This window comes from Carlito syrichta, unplaced genomic scaffold (genome assembly GCF_000164805.1).
Source record: "Carlito syrichta isolate Samal-C Ts95f unplaced genomic scaffold, Tarsius_syrichta-2.0.1 Scaffold303562, whole genome shotgun sequence".
Lineage (NCBI taxonomy): Eukaryota > Metazoa > Chordata > Mammalia > Primates > Tarsiidae > Carlito > Carlito syrichta.
The window spans coordinates 4,759-27,398 of NW_007247658.1; the positions used below are offsets into that span (position 1 = coordinate 4,759).

General features: G+C 46.8%; 1 protein-coding gene across 1 annotated transcript in view; it reads right to left on the reverse strand.

Annotated features, from left to right (window-relative positions):
- The window catches only part of LOC103261006 (inhibitor of carbonic anhydrase-like), a gene marked incomplete at its 3' end in the record, with an annotated part of 27,300 nt that overhangs the window by 954 nt on the left and 3,706 nt on the right, over positions 1–22,640 (reverse strand). The window contains exons 2-10 of the mRNA XM_021712643.1: positions 18,912–19,081; positions 14,789–14,897; positions 13,723–13,884; positions 12,349–12,493; positions 11,556–11,611; positions 7,744–7,922; positions 5,694–5,865; positions 3,802–3,944; positions 1,324–1,414 (exon numbers count right to left, since the gene is read on the reverse strand). Of these exons, the coding sequence (XP_021568318.1) occupies positions 1,324–1,414; positions 3,802–3,944; positions 5,694–5,865; positions 7,744–7,922; positions 11,556–11,611; positions 12,349–12,493; positions 13,723–13,884; positions 14,789–14,897; positions 18,912–19,081 (1,227 nt within the window). The remainder of the gene's footprint in view (positions 1–1,323; positions 1,415–3,801; positions 3,945–5,693; positions 5,866–7,743; positions 7,923–11,555; positions 11,612–12,348; positions 12,494–13,722; positions 13,885–14,788; positions 14,898–18,911; positions 19,082–22,640) is intronic.

Below are 22,640 nucleotides of genomic sequence, written 5' to 3' on the forward strand. Positions count from 1 at the left end.
GGAAGGCTGAGGCGGAAGGATCGCCAGAGCCCAGTGGGTCAAGGCTGCGGTGGCCGGGAGTGGCCACTGCACTCCAGTCTGGGCGTGGTAGTGCGCGCCTGTAATTCCAGCTACTTGGAAGGCTGAGGCGAAAGGATCACCGGAGCCCAGCAGAAGAGGCTGTGGTGGCCGGTGGTGGCCATTGCACTCCAATCTGAGCAACAGAGTGAGAATCCAACTAAAAAAAACCAAGAAAATAAAAAAAGAACATGACCAGTGGCCCCACCCCCTCAACTACCTAGTGTAGCTGGAACGAGCTAACAACTAGCAAATTTAGCCAAAGGACCCAAGCATATGCAGCTTAGCCCCTTCTGTCACTCTTTTTTTTTTTTTGAGTTGGAGTCTCACTCTGTCGCCCAGACTGGAGTGCAGTGGCCGCTCCTGGCCACTGCAGCCTCAACCTGCTGGTCTCCGGCGATCCTTTCGCCTCAGCCTTCCAAGTAGCTGGAATTACAGGTGCACGCTACCACGCCCGGCTGATTTTTTGATTTATTGTAGAGATGAGGTCTCACTGCCCAGGTGGGTCTCGAACCCGCGGACTCAGGCAATCCACTCACCTCAGCCTCCCAAAGGCACAGGATTACAGGCTGAGCCACCGAGCCCAGCTTCTGTCACTCTTGAAGAGAATGGGGAGAGGGTCATGTAGATCTCGCCCATGAAAAAATGTGTTACCCCTTACCTTTGGTCATGGGGCAAGCAAGTCAAAAGACCTGTCCTCCTGACACGAGGGTGAGCTGGCCAGCCCATTCAGCTCCATATCATGCCCTCCAATGTCACCATATCAGAAGTAAAGGTGTGATTTTGGCCTCTTTCTGCCTACTCCTGCCTCTGCATTTTTTTTTGAGTTGGAGTCTCACTCTGTCGCCCAGACTGGAGTGCAGTGGCCGTTCCCAGCCACCACAGCCTCGACCTGCTGGGCTCTGGCGATCCTTCCGCCTCAGCCTTCCAAGTAGCTGGAACGACAGGCGCGCGCTACCACGCCCGGCTAATTTTTTGATTTATTGTAGAGATGTGGTCTCACCAGGTTGCCCAGGCGGGTCTCGAACCCACGGGCTCAGGCAATCCACTCACCTCAGCCTCCCAAGGTCCAGGATTACAGGCTGAGCCACCGAGCCCGGCTCATCTGCATCTTAATTGGCTCCAACTCTGGGGAAGAAGATTTTATCTGCTGCCTCCCTATGCTCCAGCAATAGTTATCTCAACCCTGACCTAAGTTATTTCCTCATCCTTCGATTTCCACGGCCTGGGGGGAATAAAGAACAGACAGGCACTCCCACCACTTACTGTATTGCTCTGCCAGTACAGGCACCAGCCCACACTTGCCCGCCACGTAGAGAAATCCTGCATCCAAGCTCATGGCATCAGCGTCTCCTTTCTGAAGTTAAGAAACAAATCAAAAGCACCACAGTGAGGCCACTCCTGTCCTTCTAACCTTCAGAGGTTTCTACCTCATCATCTTCATGTCATATGTCCTCATAATTAATCAATTCGTGGCACACCCAAGGCTTCTACCACGTAAACAGGGAGTTTAGAAAACAGGACGTGCTTTTGGCCTGTCGACCCTGAAACAAGTGCCCAGCCCAGGTCATGCTCCCTGGACATCTCTGTGTCCCCTCAGGAGACCCATGCTGGGTACCGGACATGCGCTCGCCCCACCTCCTTTGTGATTGTTATCACTCAACTCAGAGTTGGCCAGACTCAGGGATTGTGTTCAATCTCATTCTATGGAACACGCTTTCTTTCAGATGATGGAATTAAAATCTGTTCCCGTAATTTCACTAGCACTACTCAGCACCCTGGCACACCAAATATTTTTAATAAATGATTCATTTCTCTAAATAATCCATTACTAATTAGCATTTTATTTTATCAATTATTTTTTCTAACAACAGAGCAAAAAAATGTACACTTAAAGATAGAATTATTGAGATGAAAATGTACAGGTTGGGCTCAGTGGCTCAACCTGTAATCACAGCATTTGGGGAGGCCAAAGTGAGTAGACTGCCTGAGCCCATGGGTTTGAGTCCAGCCCGGGAAACTTGGCAAGATCTCGTCTTTACAATAAATCAGAAATTAGCTGGATGTGGTAGCGTGCGCCTATAGTTCCAGCTACTTGGAAGGCTGAGGCAGAAGTATTGCTGGAGCCCAGCAGATCGATACTAGGGTGGCCATGATTATGCCACGGCACTCTAGCCTGGGTGACAGAGTGAGACTCCAACTCAAAAAAGAGTCAAAATAAAAATAAATAAAAAACACGTACATACACAATCTTTGCTTTTGACCTGTTAACTGCCCTCACAGAAATCTAAAAACAGTAACTATAGCAGCAGAAAGTTACCATGCCCTTAGTATGTGCCAGTGATTAACACTTTACAGTGATTACCTCATGTACTCCTCACAAGCCTCAATAGGTACCAGAAGTTTAGAGTAGTAAACTGAAGCAGAGAGAGGTTAAATACTAAGTCCACCTAAGACTTAAACTTGGGCAGTTTAATCCCTTGGCTTCTGCTCATAACCGCCAAAGCCCACATCCTAAATACTAAACTACAGACATTGCCTCATCTATAAATTAGGTAAAAATTATACCTCATGGGCTTATCATGAAGATTAAATGAGTAATGCAAGTCAAGAGCTCATAAACATGCTTGGTATGTAGTTAACTCCAAACATATTAGTTATCATTAATATTAAAGAAATACTCGGAAATAATGACAGCTACATATACAAAGATTTGCAATCCCACATTGTCTATAAGAGTGAAGGATTTAAAAATAACTCAAATATAGACATTGAGAAATTGGTTAAATAAATTGAGGTGGAAATACTTGGTAGAATATTATGCAGCCATTAAAAATATTTTAAGTGAATATCTTACTACTTAAGAAAGCACACCATCTGTGCCCAAGAGTTTCAATAATAATAATAACAATAGCTAACGTTTATTGACTGCTTACTATCTGCCAGGCAAGGATATAAACACTTAAATGTATTCAGTTCTTAGACAAATTTAAGAGGCTATAAAACCATCAAGATCTTAGGCTGGTACCAGGAAAGTTTACAAAAATTGAGAAAAACCTATAGTCTCCTAAGTTAATCAGTTTTTCCATCTTTCATTTATAAATTTTTCTTAATCAAAAAATAGTATCTGCTCATAGAGAAATAGAAAGTTAATAACAACACAATGTAATCTCTCAAAAATCACGTGTGATTATCTCCAAGTGATGAAGTTATGAATGGTTTTATTCCTTTTACATTTTTCCACCAGCAGTTGATATTTTTATCATCAGAAAAAAATTAAACTAAAGGACTAAAAAGGTTGATCTGCTTTCAGAATCCACAGCGGCCCTCACCACACCCTGGAATGCCATCCCCCTTCCCAGGGGTCCTTGGCAGGACACCCTTCCGAGCTCCCAGACTCCAGAGCTGAGTCCAGGTCTTGTACTGGCTCTGTGTTTCTGCCTAACCCAGACTGGAGGGGCCTGTGGAGTGAATGGGGTAGGGGGATTGTGGTGATGGGAGGGTACAGCACACAACGGGGGCATCTAGGTCTTGGACTGGTTCTGTGTTTCTGCCTAACCCAGACTGGAGGGGCCCGTGGAGCGGGTGGGGTAGGGGGATTGTGTGTGGGGAGAGGTGCAGCCCATAACGGGGACATCTCAGCACGGAGGCTGATGAGGAGGCATCTGAGAAGGAGGTCTTCAGTGCTGGACTCGGCAGAAGAGTTGGGGTCTGAGCCCAGTGGTGAAAGCAGGGCCTTCCTACCGTGATGGCGGCGATGCAGTCCTCAGGGGTCTTCTCCGTGGTGCACTCCAAGGCGCCACCGCTCAGCACACTCCACTCATCACACTTGGCCTTCTCGTGGCGGCCCACGGTGCACCACTGCACCCTCTGGGAGTCTTCCACAACTAGGCCGGGAGGAGAAGATCAGTGATCCAAAGGAAGCCCCAGAGGGGTCTGGGGTCTCAGTGGCCCCAGCTGCAGCGTGGTTGCCCAATGGGGCTCTCACTGCCAGCAGCAGAGTTGGCCTGCCTCATTCCCACACCATCACTGCCTACTCACCCAGGATACACGGGGAACTGGGCGCTCAGAAAGAGCAGTGAAGGCAGAGCCCCTCCCCTGCCTCCTAACCCCACCCGCACAGGCGCCACCCCCAGGGAGGCCTCTCTGAGCGCCAGCCCAGCTCAGGACCCTCCGGGGTTTTCTTCCACAGGACTGGGCTTCCTGTCCAGGGGGCATGCCCCCGTTGGCCGTCTGTTCTGTGGTGGGTGGGCTTGCTTGCTCTCTCTCCACTCAGGGACTTGGCTCACCACGTATGCCCATGTCTAATATGGTGGCTGCCCTTCTGTAGATGCTTGATCACTGTTGCGTGACTCAACGGAGGGAAAAAATACAAGAAGAAAGGAATGAACCCTAGGGGTCCAGTGGAAGGCGGGAGCTGGACTAAGAACCTCTGGAATTCCAGTTCTGTTCCGGAGAGTAGCTGTGGCCATGTGCCCACTTCCTTTCAGGAGGAACTATTTTCCCTGCCAAACAGACCTGTGCTGGGTGGAATGACCCCAGTTAACACAAAGGAACTGGAACCATCATTCCTTCAAGTTGTCTATCATAGGAAGGTGAGGGACCCAAGAGACTCAAAAAAGCTATACTTACTGTAAAAGAAGCGTTCACTGTATTTTATATATCCCTGCCTCACGTTTGCTATATTTTATGAATTCTTAGTATTTTAAATCCTACCTCAGACCCTGTAGGACTAGGCATATTCCTTTGCCTGGTAGTGACCGTGATTGTAAAATTTTACAATGTTTTAAGCAGTATGTGTACTTAGAACTCTTGTTAAGCTCTGTTCGCCCCAATTGCCATGCTGACTTCTGCTGCTGCAATGGGATGTAAATGTTAAGCAAACAAGCCCCTCCTGAACATTCCTTTGTTTAGATCAGCAGACTTGGTGGCGCTAGCCACCCTCTCGGTGGGCTCCGCTGGGCTCTGCGTTGTTTCAAACCTGCCTGCTTGCTCAAGTTAATTTACACGCAGTGCTTATCTGACATTCCACTCTGCCCGTTTAACAGTTCCCCGTCAATCACAGGTAGCTGAGCTAGAGCCTGCGCAGACCAGAAAAAAACCTACCAATCCCAAGTGCCCCCGTACCCATTAGAAGAAATGACCCAATCATGTAAAAACAAGTTTAAAGTTCTTTCCCCTCCCTCTGTAATTGTGCATAAAACCTGCCTGCTATACTGAATCGAGGCTCTCGTCCCTGAAGTCGCTGCATCGGCTTCAAACGTGAGCCTAGACTTGAGCCTGAATAAAGACCCTCATGTGTTTGTATCAGAGCTGGCTCTTTGTGGTCTCTCGGATTTAAATATCGGGTTTAACAAAGGTACTTAAAACCACTTATAATCACATAATTTAGGCCTTTCTCTCAGCTCCAGAAAACCCCCTCATTAACCCCATGCAGAAAGGTGCTGGGAGGGTTGAGGGATGCAAGGAGGCCTGAGGCCCCATCGAGACCCTCTTCAGATGCAGGAAAGAACCAGAAGACCCCATGAGGAGCTCCGCAGGCCAGTGGAGTTGAGGTGAGGCTCACAGGCACTGGGAAAGCTTCAATTGACGGCCGTCACCCACCCTGCCACCTAGACTGGCCAGGAACTACATACCTCTCTTTAGATGCTGAAGAGCAGAAAAATACTCATATCCCAGGTATAGCTTGGTGTCCATCTTGGGGGGGACCCTTAAGAATCCCTGAGCAGCATCGGTGAACAGCAGATCTTCCCCATGAGGAGAGCCAAAGAGCTGGAATTCTGTTGATTTGTCTTTTCCAAAATGCTCCTGTTCAAAGGATTTAAAAAAAAACAGAGGAGGGAGGCTGGCACGAAGGCAAAGGTAAAGTAAACCCCAAGCCAGAGGAGAGTGTCAGCAGCAACACATGAGCCCTAAAAGTGAAAGCGGTGGCCAAGGCCCTCTGATGTCCCAGGCCCATGCTGCTCTCAATACCATCCAGGGAATTCTTCGTGCAAACCTCAGCCCGCCTGCCTGTGTGGCCTCAGGGAGATTGCCAGGAATGCCCCCAGATCTGTACCGAGGTTGCTGCGTGCCAGGCCCCTGCCCCTCTCTACCATGGGCTGTTGCCCTGTGTCCCCCATGGGGCTGTCAGTGAAGGTCATCTCTCTCAGCGGTCTCATCCCCCAAGTGCCTGTGGGGTCTTCATCCTGAAGTGGTTGGTGACCCAGAACTGTGGGCAGAGGTCAGGCCTCCCGGACCCCTCCTGACCCCACCCCAGGAATGCCACTGGAGAACGAGCTGTTGGACACCAGACAGGCCCTGACCCTTTCTGGCCTCCAAAAAGCAGGAGCTGACTGGCCCAGGGCACTTCCTGACACAGCTATGGTAGCAGCTGCCCACAGGCCACGTGAAATGTCTGGTTGTTGCTTTTGCAGCAACTCCCTCCCCAGCAGACCTCCACACGTCCTTGGGGGGCACAGATTACCTCCCAGGACCAGGAATCTTCCCAGACACACCGCAAAGCAGCCCCTCTGTGTTCCACAAAGGACACAGCCCACGTCCCCAGGGCAGTGAGAGTCCATCTGGTGAGAATCCACGCGTGAACTAGTGTCGCCTACCCTTCACGGTGAGCGTGTTGAGGGCAAGTCTTTGGCTAGTTCATCTCTGAATCCCACCCTGCGGAGCAGCGAGTGCTAACTGGGGAGTTGGGTGCAGGATCACATGCCTTGGGATGACGCAGAGCACTTCGTGGACGAAGAGAGGGCTTCTGTGCTCACAGAGGTGTTGGGGGCAGGATCGTATGCCGTGGGATGGCCAAGAGCACTCGTGGAGGAAGATGGGGCTTTCCCATTGTGTCCTGATGTGGCAGGATGCGGCATATGCTCAAATATATTTCTTGTATGATTGAGTGAATAAACACAGAAACCCATGTAGCTGATTCGGGATCAGCAGTTGGCCTCACCTGGGCTGCCACTAGCCCAGCGGCAAGAAGGAGGGGTTGATAGCAGTTAAAAGGTATTTCCTTTTGAAAGGCAAGTTGCAACTTTAAAGACCCGCCCTGCGCCAGGCAGCTTTTGTTTGGGAAAGGCCAAATGGCCCAAAGACTAGCCATGTAATGGATATGCAAAAAGAGTGGCTAATTCACAGACTTATCCAAAAACCCCCCTTCTGAAGTGGACGGTTTACAAGCCTGCAGTTCCTGGAAACCATTTGTTCTTTGGAAAATCTGATTTTGCTGAGTACAACCTTGTAAGATTCCAAAGGAAATATGTAATCACTCAACACGACTCCTTCCCTTACCTGAACAAGGGTATAAGACTCCAGGTCACCTGTTCTGGGGCGCTCGGTCTGGACGCATTAGTTCCACTGAGCCCGCTGTGCTAGCCAGCGTAATAAAGTGCCACTTCCTATAATAGTCTTGGTGTCACGGTCTCTCTATTTTTCCCGCTACACTGCAGGAGGAGCTTCTGCAGAGAGGCTTTAGCCCACCAGGTTGGTGATGCCAGGTGAGGGTTTTATGGCCTCTGATTCCAGAATATGGACAGACTGAGGGGCTTGTCAGTGACATGTGGCCCAGACTGAGGGGCTTGTCAGTGACATGTGGCCCAGCTCCCACTGTGACCTGATCACACAGAGGGCAGGGAGGAAAATCCCTCAATTCAAGCAGGAAGCCCTAAGCAGGAGAGGAGGACGCAGCGGGGATACCTGGGCCCGGCTGAGAAGCTCCCAGATCAAGTCCTCCTTGCCTCCCATGCTCCGGGCCATGACAGCGTGGGAAGGGACCCGGGCCAAGTGGCAGTCCTTGTATGCATCAACCGGCTTCCGGGTGTTGTCCGGGCAGAGCAGCTCATACTGGTCCCTGCTGGCCTTCTGTGTCAGGTGCTCTGGGGAGAGAAGGCCCGGGTGAGCCAACGCAGGAGATCTGTGAGCCATCTTTAGATAACCCCTGCTGCTCACTGGACCACAAAATGCGTGACCTGACGAGGACTGAGAATCTGTTCCACCCACATTTCATACAGAAAAGTACAGGAGGCCTCAGGAGTGAAATGGCAGGCTCACAGTCTCACTGCAGGTGGACATGGGCTGGAGGCATGCTGGGCAGGACCCTCCACTGCCCCACCTTCTGGCTCTTCCACGGAAACAGTAGCAGCAGATGCAGACTGTGCACTCAAGGCCCACCACAAACGTGCTGAAGTCTCTCCAGACCCTAGCTGGTGGAGGCCAATGGTATGAAGATCCCATTTTGCAGATGAAGAAACTGAGACCCAGAGACTTATGGTAACTTGTTAAAGTCTCAGCCAGTCTGGGGCTGATACATGACCATGCCAAAACAGCCTGGGTCCCCCACTAAAGGGGCCACATTCCCCGGGGGCACAGCCTGCTGGGCAAAGGTGATAGGAGGGTTGAGGGATGGGGGGAGGCCTAGTCAAGGCACTCTGCAGGTACAAGGAAGAACCAGGCGATCCTACAAGGAAAACAAGCTCTTTGGTTCCCGTGGTCTCGGGATTAGAGAGTGCTATGGATTCAACGAATTCATAGGTTGAAGTCCTAGTCCCGAGAACCTCAGAATGTGACCTTATTTGGAACTAGGCTCTTTGCCCATGTAATTAATTAAGATGAAGTCATCCTGGAATAGTCCAGTATGACCGGTGTCCTTATAAAAAGGGGAAATTTGGACATAGAAATGCATGCACACGGGGAGAAGAGCATGTGAATACAAAGGCAGAGACTGAGGTGATGTGTCTGTGCGCCAAAGAGTGCCGAAGACTGCCAGCCAACCATGGGAAGCTGGAAGAGGAGCCTGGAATGGACTTTCGCTTACAACCCTTGGAAGGAGTCGCCCCTGGCAGCGCCTTGATCTGGGAATTCTAGCCTCCAGGGGTATGAGACAACACATTTCCATTGCTTAAGCCACCCAATTAGTGGTCTTTTGTTTCAGTTCTCCTTGTAAACCAATATAGAAGGTCTTTGGAGTTGACAAAATACTACACTGAAAGAGAAGGGATACGATTAGGGCTCCCGTGTGTGGTTACAATTTTAAACCAGTATGTCTAGAGAAAAATACATTTTAATTCCTTATACTAAAAGAAAAGAGTTAAAATGATTTAGTAAGCCAGGCTTAGTGGCTCAGCCTATAATCCCACGCTTTGGGAGGCTGAGGTGAGTGGATTGCCTGAGCCCGCGGGTTTGAGACCCGCCTGGGCAGCTTGACGAGACCTCACCTCTGCAATACATCAAAAAATTAGCTGGGCGTGGTAGCGCGTGCCTGTAGTTCCAGCTACTTGGAAGGCTGAGGCGGAAGGATCGCCGGAGCCCAGTAGGTCGAGGCTGCCGTGGCCGGGAGCGGCCACTGCACTCCAGTCTGGGTGACAGAGTGAGACCCCAACTCAAAAAAAAAATGATTTAGTAATGTCCCAATTAAATTGGAAGAATCAATATGACCTAACGGTCAGAGAGAAATCCTTTTTTCACCTTGTCACTCACTAGCCTAGGGCAGCCGTGGCAGACATGAGCTCTCCACCCATACTCACTGTCACCTTACAACCCAGCCATGTTCTCACAAAATGCCCCTGAAAGGCAAGAAGGGGTCTTATATAATAGCAAATAAGCAATTTTTGGCAAAGGTAAATCAGGATGGTCTCTGTTATCTCCACAGAGAGAGGATGTTTTCAGATTCTTCAGGGCCTCCTCCACTGGCCTGAGTGGTAACCTGAGCACCCAAAGGGCATGATGGTAATTATCTGGAACAACTCGATTCTGAAAGACGAGACCCGTAAGTGACCCCAACTAATTATATTTGTTGTTAACAAAACATGCATCAATGGCCAAAACACTCACAAGCTAAGTCAATGTGTAAAAATGAGGAGACGGTAAATTGTGAAGGACTGAACAAAGGAACAGAGGACACTGACGTCATACTTCGTGTGAGGGAAAGACCCTGGGCTGCTGAACAGAGACCCATGGAAAAAGAGAGAACTTAAGCGTCTCCTTTAGGTAGCTGACATGTGTTATAAAAATGATCTCAGCCCAGAGAATTCACATTTGAGTTCTAAGCATTTCAAACTGTACAGATATGTTCTATATCTAATTGAAATACAATTGGTCATAAAACCCCGAATCTATAAGCTCATCTTGTTGGAGATGTTAATTTGTTTGTTTGTTTCTGATAAATTGTCCAAAATTCTGGAAAGGTTTAGGGATTTTTTTTTTTCCAAATATAAAAATAAAAAATGTTGCTCATGGTAATAATGCTTTTACAACAGATTAAATTATACATGTGCTAATAAGTTCTGAAATATTTACAATAATGTATGTGTTTTACTCAAGGTAAAGCACACACTGCTTTAGGTGTCTGAAGCATTTAGGAGACATTTATAATGAAATGTTCAGGAGAATGGGATTAAGTTTAAAACTGATTATTTCAATGACTTAAGAGAATCAACTTCTAAAACTTGTTTTGTTCTATTGTTGGTAAGAACTGTTTAGATAATCATAAAATTTACTTAGATTTATAAAGGGAACAAATTGAGCACTAAACAGAGTACAAATAGAGTAGCCCCTCCTTATCCGTGAGGAATGTGTTCCAAGACCCCCAGTGAATGCTTGAATGCTTGAGTAGTGCCAAACTCTACATATACTATGTTTTTTCCTATACAAATATACCCACGATTAAGTTTGGTTTATAAACTAGCCAGTCAGAAATTAACAACAATAACTAATACAAATGAAACAACGATGATAATATACAATATACTGTAATATAAGTTATATGAATGTGGTCTCCCTCTCTCTCAAAAAAAAATATATATATACTTTTTTTGTTTATTTAACTAGAGATGAGGTCTCGATATGCTGCCCAGACTGGTCTCGAACTCCTGGCCTCAAGCAATTCTCCCGCCTCAGTTTCCCAAAGTGCAGGGACTAGAGGTATGAGCCACCATGCCCAGCCAAAATATCCTTTTGCACTGTGCTCACCCTTCTTCTTGTGATGATGTGAGATGATAAAATGCCTACATGATAAGATGAAGTGAGAGGATTGCTGCAGGCTTTGTGATGTAAGTGGAAATTTCAGAAATAAACAATTTGTAAGTGTTGAGTTGCACACTGTGCTGAGTAGCATGGGAAAATCACACTGCCCTGCCCTGTCTCACCCTAGACTTGAATCTCCCTTGGTCCAGCGCCTCCACACTGCCTCTGCTCCCACCCATCAGCCACTTAGATCCCGTCTCAGAGATCAGATCAACTGCCACAGGGTGGCAGTGCTTGTGTTCCTTATTTTACTTAGCAATGGCTCAAAGTGCAAGAATAATGATGTAATACTTTCAGGCCTTGGTTGACTGCGGGTGACTTAAATCTTGGAAAGTGGAACCACAGATAAGGGGGGACGACTGTAACAGAAACATTTACATAAAAACTCCCTCGTGGCTTTAAAGATGTTCACTCCTCTCTAGATGTAAGGAAACTTGCCAACGGAACCAGTTCCCCTGGCTAGACTGAGGTCTTCGTCTTGTACTTACCAAACACCGCCGTGTGCTTTGTGAAGCAGACATCCCCCACGCCATCTGCCAGACACCTGGCAAACAGGAGAACCACAGTCAGGCCACTCGGCATAGGCCCAGGTCTTGCCCTCCCTTGGGCAGCCCCTCTGAGGCTCTGTCTGGGCCACTGGCTCACAGGGCTTTGCCCAGAGTTCCTGTCAGTCTGTCCTCAGAGCCGACAGTCTTGACACCCACAGCCACACCCAGCCCAGGAGCAGGCAGAGGCCCTAGAAGCCAACAGCCCAGACAACTCCAAGCAGGATGGTGTGAAAGAAGGATCCTCACTTCCTCTTAGAAAGTAGCAGATTTTTAAAAAAATAAAGCCGTAAAGCCTTTTCGTAGAGGATAAAGACTGTATGAACTTGGATTCCCAGCCAGTTTCACTCTGGATTTGAGCAGTAGTTATGGAGTGTGGAGAGAGGCAGGCACGGGTCCCCAGGAAGGGGGATGCTCAGAGGAAGATGGGATTAGGGAGCTTCTGGCCTCTGACCCTGCAGGGAGCCCAAGCCTGTGTCTGCAGATCCCAGAATCCCAGGGATGAGTGTGTCTCCTTAGCCCTCCCTGGCCAGGAGGATAACACGGGCAGAGCCACACTCTGGGGAGACAGGAGGGGCTCCCACATGGATGAGTGCCGAGGGCGGCCATGGAAGGCGCTTGGGACCCTGGGTCTAACGCTGATGCTCTGGGCAGCCTGAGGCAGGCCCTGTCCCCTCCGGTGCCTCTGTTCCCCAACTTCAGAATGAAGAGGGGGAGGAGGAGCAGTGTCACTCACCTGAAGGCGCCTGCATCGCCAAAGTATGGCTCACGGGAGGAGCAGGCACACTTGTCTGTCCCTTCCCCAGCACACAGCTGACACAGGCTGGGAAACTTCTGTCCGTCTGCACAGGGGACGCAGCTGCTGGAGAAGAACTCAGCCACTGTTGGTCAACACAGAGACACGGACACAGGGCATGAGCTGGCTGGGCCTCCAGGCTGTGGGTGTGTGAGTGTGGCCCTGTCTGAGAGCCTGAGCGTCTGCACACACTTCCCAGGAGCAGCTGAGGAAGGGGGGAATGACCAGGCCACCAGTACAACTTGCTGAAGGAGACTGACAACAGCCGTGCTGGAGAGAGGGCATGGCCCAGGGTGCCATGAGTTTGGGCATCACATTCACATGTGCGCCCAGGGCTGGAGGCCACGGCCATGTTTCCCCAGCTTATCTACTGCTGGCCTGCACTGAACCAAGACTGCGGTCTCAGTGCCTCTCAGTTCTGTTAACTCACCAACATGGAGGCTCCAAAGACAGAACCCTAACACAGCAGGAGCCCTTGAAGGCCAGCCCCACAGCCCTTCCTTACATGCTCCCCAACCCAAGGTTGCCCACCTCCCCTCCTGTATCCAGAGGCTGTGGTGGCTCATGGAGACACTCTTTGGGAGAGAGTTGAGACAGCTTGTTGGTGAGGGGAACAGAATCATGCCAACAGCCAAGGCATGACTGCCCGGTCAGATGTCCGGGAGTATCTGACATGAGGCACGTGAACACCTCTAGAAAGCACAAAGCATGGTCATAGCTGCCACCTAGGCTGCAGCACTTATCAGGTCCCTGCAGCCGCTTGTCCCTGTCACAGTAGACACAAATACTGCAGAAGGTAGCAGGGCTCAGAAGCAGAGCACAGAAAGATTTGGTCATCGTCTTCCAAGGTCTGAAACGTACCCTGGGCTTGTCATAACTGAATAAGAGAACTGGAAGACACAAAATGCCCCAGCAGTGGCCCTGTTATTCCTTCCTTCTCATGTCTTAAGCCCTCACCTAAGGTACAGAGGCCTGAGTGCTGGCAGTGTGGCTGCGATCCCCAGTGAGTCTTCCTGGGAAGCAGAGAGGGAGGTGGCCTTTCTCAGTGGGCGTCAGTGGTGGCCCTTGTCAAGCCCAGGCTGCTGGGATTACCAGGAAGGTGGGACGGACAGGAGCTCAGAGAGACAGAGGCATATTTGCTGAGAGGAGAGTCTGCCGTCAGTTCCCATGGGTTGCTGGTGCACAACCCCAGCCAGTGCCCAGCTAAAGCAGGTTGCCTTTCTATCTTGGATGGCAGCAGCGTGACCCCAGCATGACCCATGTGGCGTCTGGCATACGAGTCCCGTCTGAGGGCACCAGGCCCAGCTTGCTTACCTGCTTCAAGAGAGCCAGAGGGACGCAGCATCCCGACAGGGATGTTCCACCTGGCAGACCGGCCCAGGCCCAGGTGGCAGGCCTTCTTGCCTTGGAGCTGGCTCAGCTGGAAGCTGGTGCCCTTCTTCACCATGGCAACGATGTAATGGCGGGTTTGTGGATCTGCAGAGGAGCAGAGGGGAAGAAGGGCAAGGGAAGAGGCCGCATCGCTGCTGCTCATCTTCCAAAGTGTGTACGATGGAGAACTGTGGGGACCTTAGGACCTATACCCTCCCCTGCTAAGCAGGCAGAAAAGCTCTTCGTTGTCAGGGGAGAGAAAACCATCCCTTTTCAAAGCGATCAACACGAGTTCTTTTTCTGCTGTCCCTCCAAACCAGAGGAGACAGGCGCCCGCGCGGCACCAGCTATCACAGGGCAGAGCATGTTCAGAGACAGCTTCAGTGCCAGCCATGGTGATGTCACTGCCTATCTCAGGGGCTTTTGTCCCTTCTCTCCTCCTCTGTCTGCAGCTTGAACTCATGAAAGGAAGGATGCAGGGCGGCCCCCAGGAATCTTCCAGGGCCCTGCAAATTGGAGTCGAACTGAGTCCAAGCTGGAGTCCAACTGAGGTGAGCTGTGCTCACACACTGATGAAACTGGTGGACAAGTCCAGGAAAGCGACCAGGTTCCGTCCTCAGATTCCCCGCAAAGCCTCTCCCCCTGCACAGACACAGTCTCGTGTTCTATAGCACACGAGGGGAACGTGGCGCTGACCTTGTGTCTCTAGAGAGGGGCTCCCACGGATGTGACTCCTGGGTGAGTGATGGATTCTGGACACCCCCTTAAGCTGGGGTACCCCACAGCCAGCAGCACCAACAGCATTTCCATCAGAATGTACCAAGTGTGCAGTTGCCCAGGGAAATCTAATATCCTAGCCCTATCGGTCAGTCTCAGAGATGGACTCTTCCATCCAAAGAGCTCCAGCAACTTTGTTCCCTGCTAGAGTCTTGTGGACAGAGTCCCTGCTCCCCTTCATGTCCCCAGGGAAAACACGTCATTTTTTTTATTATTCCTTTTTAAAACACACCATCTTTTGAGCCATAGAATTCTGCCACAGTGGGCTTCAGATTATAGGGGTCCAGGCCCGCCTCAAACACCAAATCTCCACCAACAGTCACAGCATCCGCTTCGTTTGCCTGAAGGAGAAGAGATGAGACCATGAATGACATCCCTCCCTTCTGAGGAAGACTCCCTCGACCCTCTGTTGAAGATACTCGCTCAACAGACACCTGCATGGCTCCTTCCCTTCCCTCAAGTTATGCTCAAATGTTACTTCCTCAGCAAAGCCTCTCCTGAACTCACTCTTCAAGCCCTCTCCTCCCTGTACTTCGGATACCACTCTGTTCTCCTCCTTATCTCTTCTCAACCCTCTGATGCTCCTTCTTTGATTAATTTTTGTCTTGCCATCTGGAATGTAAGCCCCTTGCAGGCTGGGACAATTTTGTCTGTTTCTTTTTCTGCTAAATCCTAGCACCTAGAAGAGCACCTAGGTTGCTGGGCCTGTGGGTGAATGAATGAATGAGCTGTAGAGTCTTTCCATCTATAAGAAACCATGTTTTACACTCATATTGGGATTCCCTCTGCAGGGCTCTGTCAACCTAGAGTTCCTTTTTTTCACAAAAAAGGAACAAAAACTGAGAACAGCCTCTTCTCAGAATTGAGGTTGAATCACTTCCCTACCCCTGATGGAAATCATTCTTTTTATTCATTTATTAATCCACATGTAAGGAACTTGGGTTTTTCTGAACTTAGTATTGCTTACTATTGACTTGTCTCCCTTTCCTCCATTTCACTTTTTCTTGTAAATATTTTGCAACATATATATATATGTCTGCATATCCATATATACATGTATGTATACTTGTATCTGGGTGTGTGTGTGTATAAAGTTGAGACTCTATTGGATGCATGTATCAGAGACCAACTCAGATTAACTTAAGAAAAGGAGGGATTTCACACCAAGGTAAAAGGACAAGAAGGCCACTGGACCCTGGGAACACCATCAAAGTCAGAGGTAACAAGAACTGACACAGGTTTCAGTCCATCCCTGTGGGCTCCAGGCTGTTCTCTCCTTTTCTACTTTACACACGTCTTCCTTTCCTGGCTCCTTCCTCTTCAAGCCCCAATATCAGATGCAAAAACACAACCGTCTTATAGAGATTGCTAACTAGCTGCCACGACTGTATGAGGACAAACCCATGACAAATCTCTCTCCTCTCTCTCTCTCTCTTTCTCTCTACACACACACACACACGAATTCAAGAAAAACAAACAGATAAAAATTTGTGTGCATCCTTTTGACCCTTACTGAATATTTCTAAATTGTTTCCCGAAAATGATGTAGAAATGTATGATTTATAATGCCAATAGCATTGCATGCCAATTTCACTGCAAACCTACCAGTGAGAAGTGTTATCATCGAAGAATGTCATTATATTCTAGATATAAACCATTATTTAAAGAATTGTTTATTTCATTTTTTTGTTTATTAAAAAGGATGAATGTTTTTCCTTTATATTGTTTTAATGATGTCGTTTCTTTTCTGTGAGTTTGTTTATAGTTTGCACTTGTTAAACATTTGTATAAGTTTGAATGACATCTTTATATAGTTTTTACAGTATGCTGGTATGTTGTAGATGATGTGAATTTTTTTAATGCTTAAGGATTTTTTAAGATATTTCTTTGTCACACTTAAAATGTTTTTCATTTTTAAACTTGTCTACTTTTGAGATTTATCTAGTTATATCTATCTATTTTAATCAAGTTGAGTCCAGTTGGAAATTTATTTTGGTGAAGGATAAAGAATCTCATTTGATTTTTTTTCTAAAGGCTTACCCAGTTATTTAACTGAAGAATCTTTCTCAGCCATTTGCTTGGAAAGTTTACTTTATAATGGCTATCTAAATCTAGTATACATGTATTAAAACATCATATTGTTTTCCATAACATATGTACAATTATTATCTGTCAATTAAATTTTAACTTAATTTAATCAAAAATAAATCTACATGTATCTTATCTAAATGTATTAAGCCTAGATTCCTAATGTTTAATGTTTATCATAGTTTGCATCTAAATCATACCATGCAGATAATTAGACGGATGGATAAACAGAGAGCTGAGAAAATGTCTGAATTTTTTGTTCTCTTCCAGGTCTTTTATGTATGTATGTGTGTATGTATGTATATATGTATTTATTGAGTTGAGTCTCATTATGTTGTCCAGGTTGGAGTGTAGGGCAGTGAAACAATTATGGCTCACTATAGCCTCGACCTCCTGGGCTCAGACGATCCTTCTGCCTCAGCCTTCCAAGGAGCTGGGACTACAGGTGTGTGCCACCATGCCTGGCTAACTTTTCTATTTTTTTTGTAGAGATGAGGTCTATGTTGCCCAGGCTGGTCTTGAACTCCTGGGTTCAAGTGATCAACCTCGGCCTCCCCAAATGCTAGGATAACAGGCATGAGCCACCACAGTCAGCCTCTTCCAGGCCTTCTATCTCTGCCCAGATCCCCTGTTCTTTCTAACATTATGACTATAAAATGGTGCAGTTTCAAGTGGGGCTCAGCCACTCCGTAACTACTTTTCTTTTTTGTTTTTGTTTTTCTGAGTTGGAGTCTTACTCTGTCGGCCAAGGTGGAGTGCAGTGGCACACTCACGGCCACAGCAGCCTCGACCTGCTGTGCTCAGGCTATCCTTCCTCCTCAGCCTTCCAAGTAGCTGGAACCATAGACATGCGCCACCAGTCCCAGCCGATTTATTGTAAAGATGAGGTCTTGCCATGTTGCTCAGGCTGGTCTCGAACCCCTGAGGTCAAGCAATCCTCTCACCTCCCCCTCCCAAAGTGCTGGGATTACAGGCATGAGCCACCATGCCCAACTAATTTTTATTGATTTATTGCAGAGACGAGGTCACACCAAGTTTCCTAGGCTGGTCTCGAACCCCTGAGCTCAGACAATCCTCTCACCTCCACCTCCCAAAGTGCTGGGATTACAGGTGTGAGCCACCGTGCCCAGTCTACTTTTGTTTTTCATATAATCTCATCCATGTTCTTTTACTTAAGAATTTTATAATTATTTTACTGGTACTTTTAATAAGATAGTATTTTGATGGAAATTATACTAAATGTATGAATTAACTTTGGGAGGGTATGTAAGTACATGATAATCAGTTTGTCCATCTTGGAATAGGGCATATGTTCTCATTTGTTAATAAACATTGCTCACTTGTCACAAACTTTTATATTATACTTAAAACAGCCTTGCAGATCTTGCATATAACACTTTTCCATAATATGTTTCTGAGCCAGGCTCGGTGGCTCAGCCTGTAATCCCGTGCCTTGGGAGGCTGAGGTGAATGGATTGCCTGAGTCCGCGGGTTCGAGACCCACTTGGGCAACTTGGTGAGAGCTCATCTCTACAATAAATCAAAAAATTAGCCGGGTGTGGTAGCACACCCCTGTAGTTCCAGCTACCTGGAAGGCTGAGGCGGAAGGATCACCAGAGCCCAGCAGGTAGAGGCTGCGGTGGCCAGGAGCGGCCACTGCACTCCAGTCTGGGCGACGGAGTGAGACTCCAACTCAAAAAACAAACAAACAAAACAAAACAAAAAAATAAAAGAAATACGTTTCTGTTTGTTACTTTAAATGTAAATGAGATCACAAGTTTGGGATATTAACCACAATAATGAATTATTGGTATATGAGATGACATTCGTGGTTCTATATTTATCTTTTACCAAGCTAATTTAATCGTTAGTAAAATTTAGCAAAATTTCCTTTGATCTCACTGTGTTTTCTAGGCATTCAATCACCTGAAAATATTGGTATTTTTATTCATTTCTTTCTTATATGCTGGTTTTTATTGCATTACCAGAACTTCCAAAAACAGTGCCAAGTAATGACAGTAATCCTGGAGCTTTCTTGTTCACTTGAGTCTTTGCCTTTCAGTGTAATTATGCTTTTACTATCAGTGAATGCTAAGCAGTTTTATCTTCTCAACACACAATCCCTGTCCTTTCAGATCTCTGGCTTGTTTCTTTTTCCCTCTAAAGCATGGTCTGCTTCCTGTAGGGAGAACGCAATAAACAACAGCAAGTACAGAAAAAGAAAGTCTCGACTTTCTTCTGCTTTCTTTTAGGCAGCGGTGACTCACCGTGATGGCTTTGATGCACTCAAGATAAGAGGCTCTCTTCACACAGCTGACAAGGGGACCCTCCGGAAGGACTTTTTTCATGCTGTCACGGAAGCTGGAGCACTTCATGGCCTCGTGATCTGACACAGCACACCATTTCACAGTTTTCTCAGGGTCAACCAGACACAACCCTAGGGTAGAGAGGCCAGAGATGTAAGGGACCCAGAGCATTTACCTTTTACTCCTGGCAGAAGAGTTTAAAGCTGAGACAAAGTTGAGTGGGGCACACACAAGTTGGACAGGTTGCCTGGCCCAGCTCACGTGAATTCTTGGGGCCCATCTCTTTCCTTCTTCCCTACCCCTAAAAAAGCCAAAAGCATCCTCCAGAAGTTGTCTAGAGTTAGCACACAACACAGTAATTCCGCTCCTAGGTATATCTCCAAGAGAACTAAAGTCAGGGGCTCACACAAATATGTGCACGTAAATGTCCATAGCAGCACTATTCCAAACAGCTGAAAGGTGGATACAACCCAAATATGCATCAAGGGAGGAATAGATAAATCAAATGTGGCACAGCCATGCAGTGGAATTTGATTACGCCATCAAAATAACCACGTAAGTGAAACTCAAAACATCACGTTAAGTGAAAGAAGCCAGACACAGAGGCCACCCATTACATGATTCCATTTATATGAAATATCTAGAACTAGACAGAGAGAGAAAGCAAATCAATTAGTGGCTGTCACATGCTTGGGGGAAGGAAATGAGTACTGACTGCTCAGTGGCGACAGGGTTTTCTTTTAGGGTGATAAAAAACATTTGGAACTAGAGAGAGGAGGTGATGGTTGCACAACGTTGTAAATGTGTTAAAACACCACTGCATTGCACACTTCAAATGGTTCCTTTACATGATGTGAATATCACCTCAAAAAGGAAAAAAAAAATCTTCCTACCTATGAGTAGGAGGTTTTGGGCACACTGACTTAGTTTTTATCTTAATGTCAGATACTCTAACTTTACATGGTACCAATGGCTGGGACATTAAAATTAGTAGCTGCTTATTTCACTGGCATTGTAAGCCACAATAATTAGTGTAGAGAGCATTACAAAAGGCAAAATGTTATTTGCAAATCTGTAATATTTGGGCAAAATGTTATTTTAAGTGACATCTAGAAGGTGAAATTTGCAATGATGACAGCTACCATTTTTTGGATGGGCCCCTGCATGTCAGGCAGTGTGCCAAGCACATTCCCTTTCTCTAAATTCACAATTCTCCTGTCATTTAAGTACCATTTCTGTTTCAGAGATGAATTTTTTAAAAAACTGTCAGAGACATCAAATAACTGGAGAGGAAGCTAACATTTGGACCACCAAGGTCTGTTTGACTCCAAAACCCATACTACCTTTTAACTGTCTTTAAATAGGAAATACCAAAATCAATAGGACAGGAAAATGTCAAATTAGCTTAGACAGAATCCCACACCAAAGCAGAAGAGGAACAAATAGAACCCCTCAAATTTATCTGAAAAAGCCTCCCATAGTCACAACCCAGGGTGAGAAGAGCAAGCCAGGACATTCAGTTGTGCAGGCCATAAACCCCTGTGCAGAATGTCAAGATAAGGTCTTTTTTGACAGTCTGTATTTTCAGTCGCCACGGTACTTATGCTAAAAACAAGAAAGGAGGAAAAGTTTCAAACAGAAACGTCATGAAAGGTGATATACGAATGGCCAATCGAACGTGAAAAGATGCTCAACATCATTTGTCACCAGAGAAATACAAATTAAAACCACATTGGCGTTTACTTAACAGGCTAAACATATGTCTCACCCGTATGACCCAGTAATCCTAGAAATTTACCCAAAAGAAATGAAAACATGTGTCCTCCCCAAAATGTGTCCACTGTTGTTCAATGACAGCTTCATTCATAATAGTCCCAAACTGGTAACAACCTAGATGTCCATCAGCAAGTGAAGAGGTAAATAAACCGTGGGAAAGCCGTACAATGGAATACCATCCAGCCATAAAACAGGAATGAGTTGTGATACACACAAGAATGTGGATAAATCTCAAAACAAGTTTGCTAAGTGAAAAAGTCCGTTGCAAGGGACTCAGCACCGTATGACTCCACTGATGCGAAATTCTAGAAAAGGTAAAGCTTTTCTACAATGGCAGAAAGTGGGAATGATTGGGAGGAGACAGGGAGCAGTTTAGGGGTAACATACATATTTTTTATATTGATTATGGTAGCAGCGACACGTGTTCATTATGGAGAGTTATATTTGTCAAGATTCATTGAACTGTATGTATACTTAAAAATGAGCACATTATGCTATACTGTACCATCATGCTTCAACAGAAATAATTTTTAAAAGAATTTTTAAAAGAATTTTTAAAAGAAAGAGAAAGCGTGTGCAAACAAGTAACACACTTGAGTCAAGTAATATAGACGAGGTCAATCACTAGAAACGCCCCATCCCTGTCCCTATGACAGTTTCAAGAGGGGGCAGTCCAACTGTATATCTGACAAAGGACCAACATCCAGGATCTACAAGGGACTCAAACGTGCCAAAAGGAAAAAAAAACAAGCAGCCCCATTAAAAAGTGGGCAAAAGCCAGGCTCAGTGGCTCAGCCTGTAATCCCAGCACTTTGGGAGGCTGAGGTGAGTGGATTACTGAGCCTGCGGGTTCGAGACCAGCCCAGGCAAATTGACGAGACCTCATCTCTACAATAAAATAAAAAATAGCTGGGCGTGGTAGCATGCGTCTATAGTTCTGGCTACTTGGAAGGCTGAGGCAGAAGGATCACGGGAGCCCAGCAGGTCGACGCTGGGGTGGCCGTGAGCGTGCGTGCCACTGCACTCCAACCTGGGCGAAGGAGTGAGACTCCAAGTCAAAAAGAAAGTGGGCAAAAGACATGAATAGACACTTCTCAAAAGAAGATATACAGGCAGCCAACAGACACATGAAAAAGTGCTCGGCCTCACTAATCATCAGAGAAATACAAATCAAAACCACATTGAGATACCACCTAAGCCCAGTAAGAATGGCAGTCATTAATAAAACAAGCAACAGACGCTGGCGAGGATGCGGAGGGGTAAAAGGAACGCTTCTACACTGCTAGTGGGAATGCAAACTAGTTCAACCTCTGTGGAAAACAGTGTGGCAATTTCCTAAAGAACTAGACATTGACCTTCCATAAGATCCAGCAATCACGCTACTGGAAATATAGCCAGAGGAACTCAAATCATTCTCCAAAAAAGATACCTGCACACCCATGTTTATTGCAGCACTATTTACAATAGCAAAAACATGGAACCAACCGTGCTACCCATCAAAACTGGACAGGATTTTTTTTTTTAATGTGGTATATATACACAATGGACTATTATGTAGTCATAAAGAAGGAGAAACTTATTGACTTGTCTGCAACTTGGATGGATTTGGAGTCTATCATACTCAGTGATCTATCACAGAAACAAAGAACTGAGTAGCATGTGTTCTCACTCCTAAGTGGACCCTGAACATTCACTATAGTACTGTAAGAAAGGGAGGCAGTAGCGGGACACTGCCGGGGAGGGGACACATAACATCAATAAGGGTCCCTGATCTCAAATCAGGCAAAGTGGGGACCAAAGGGAGGCCCAAACTTTACCTGTACGATGACCACTTATATACCTAATCCTGAATGGTATCCCACATCTTTTTTTTTTGAGTTGGAGTCTCACTCTGTCGCCCAGACTGGAGTGCGG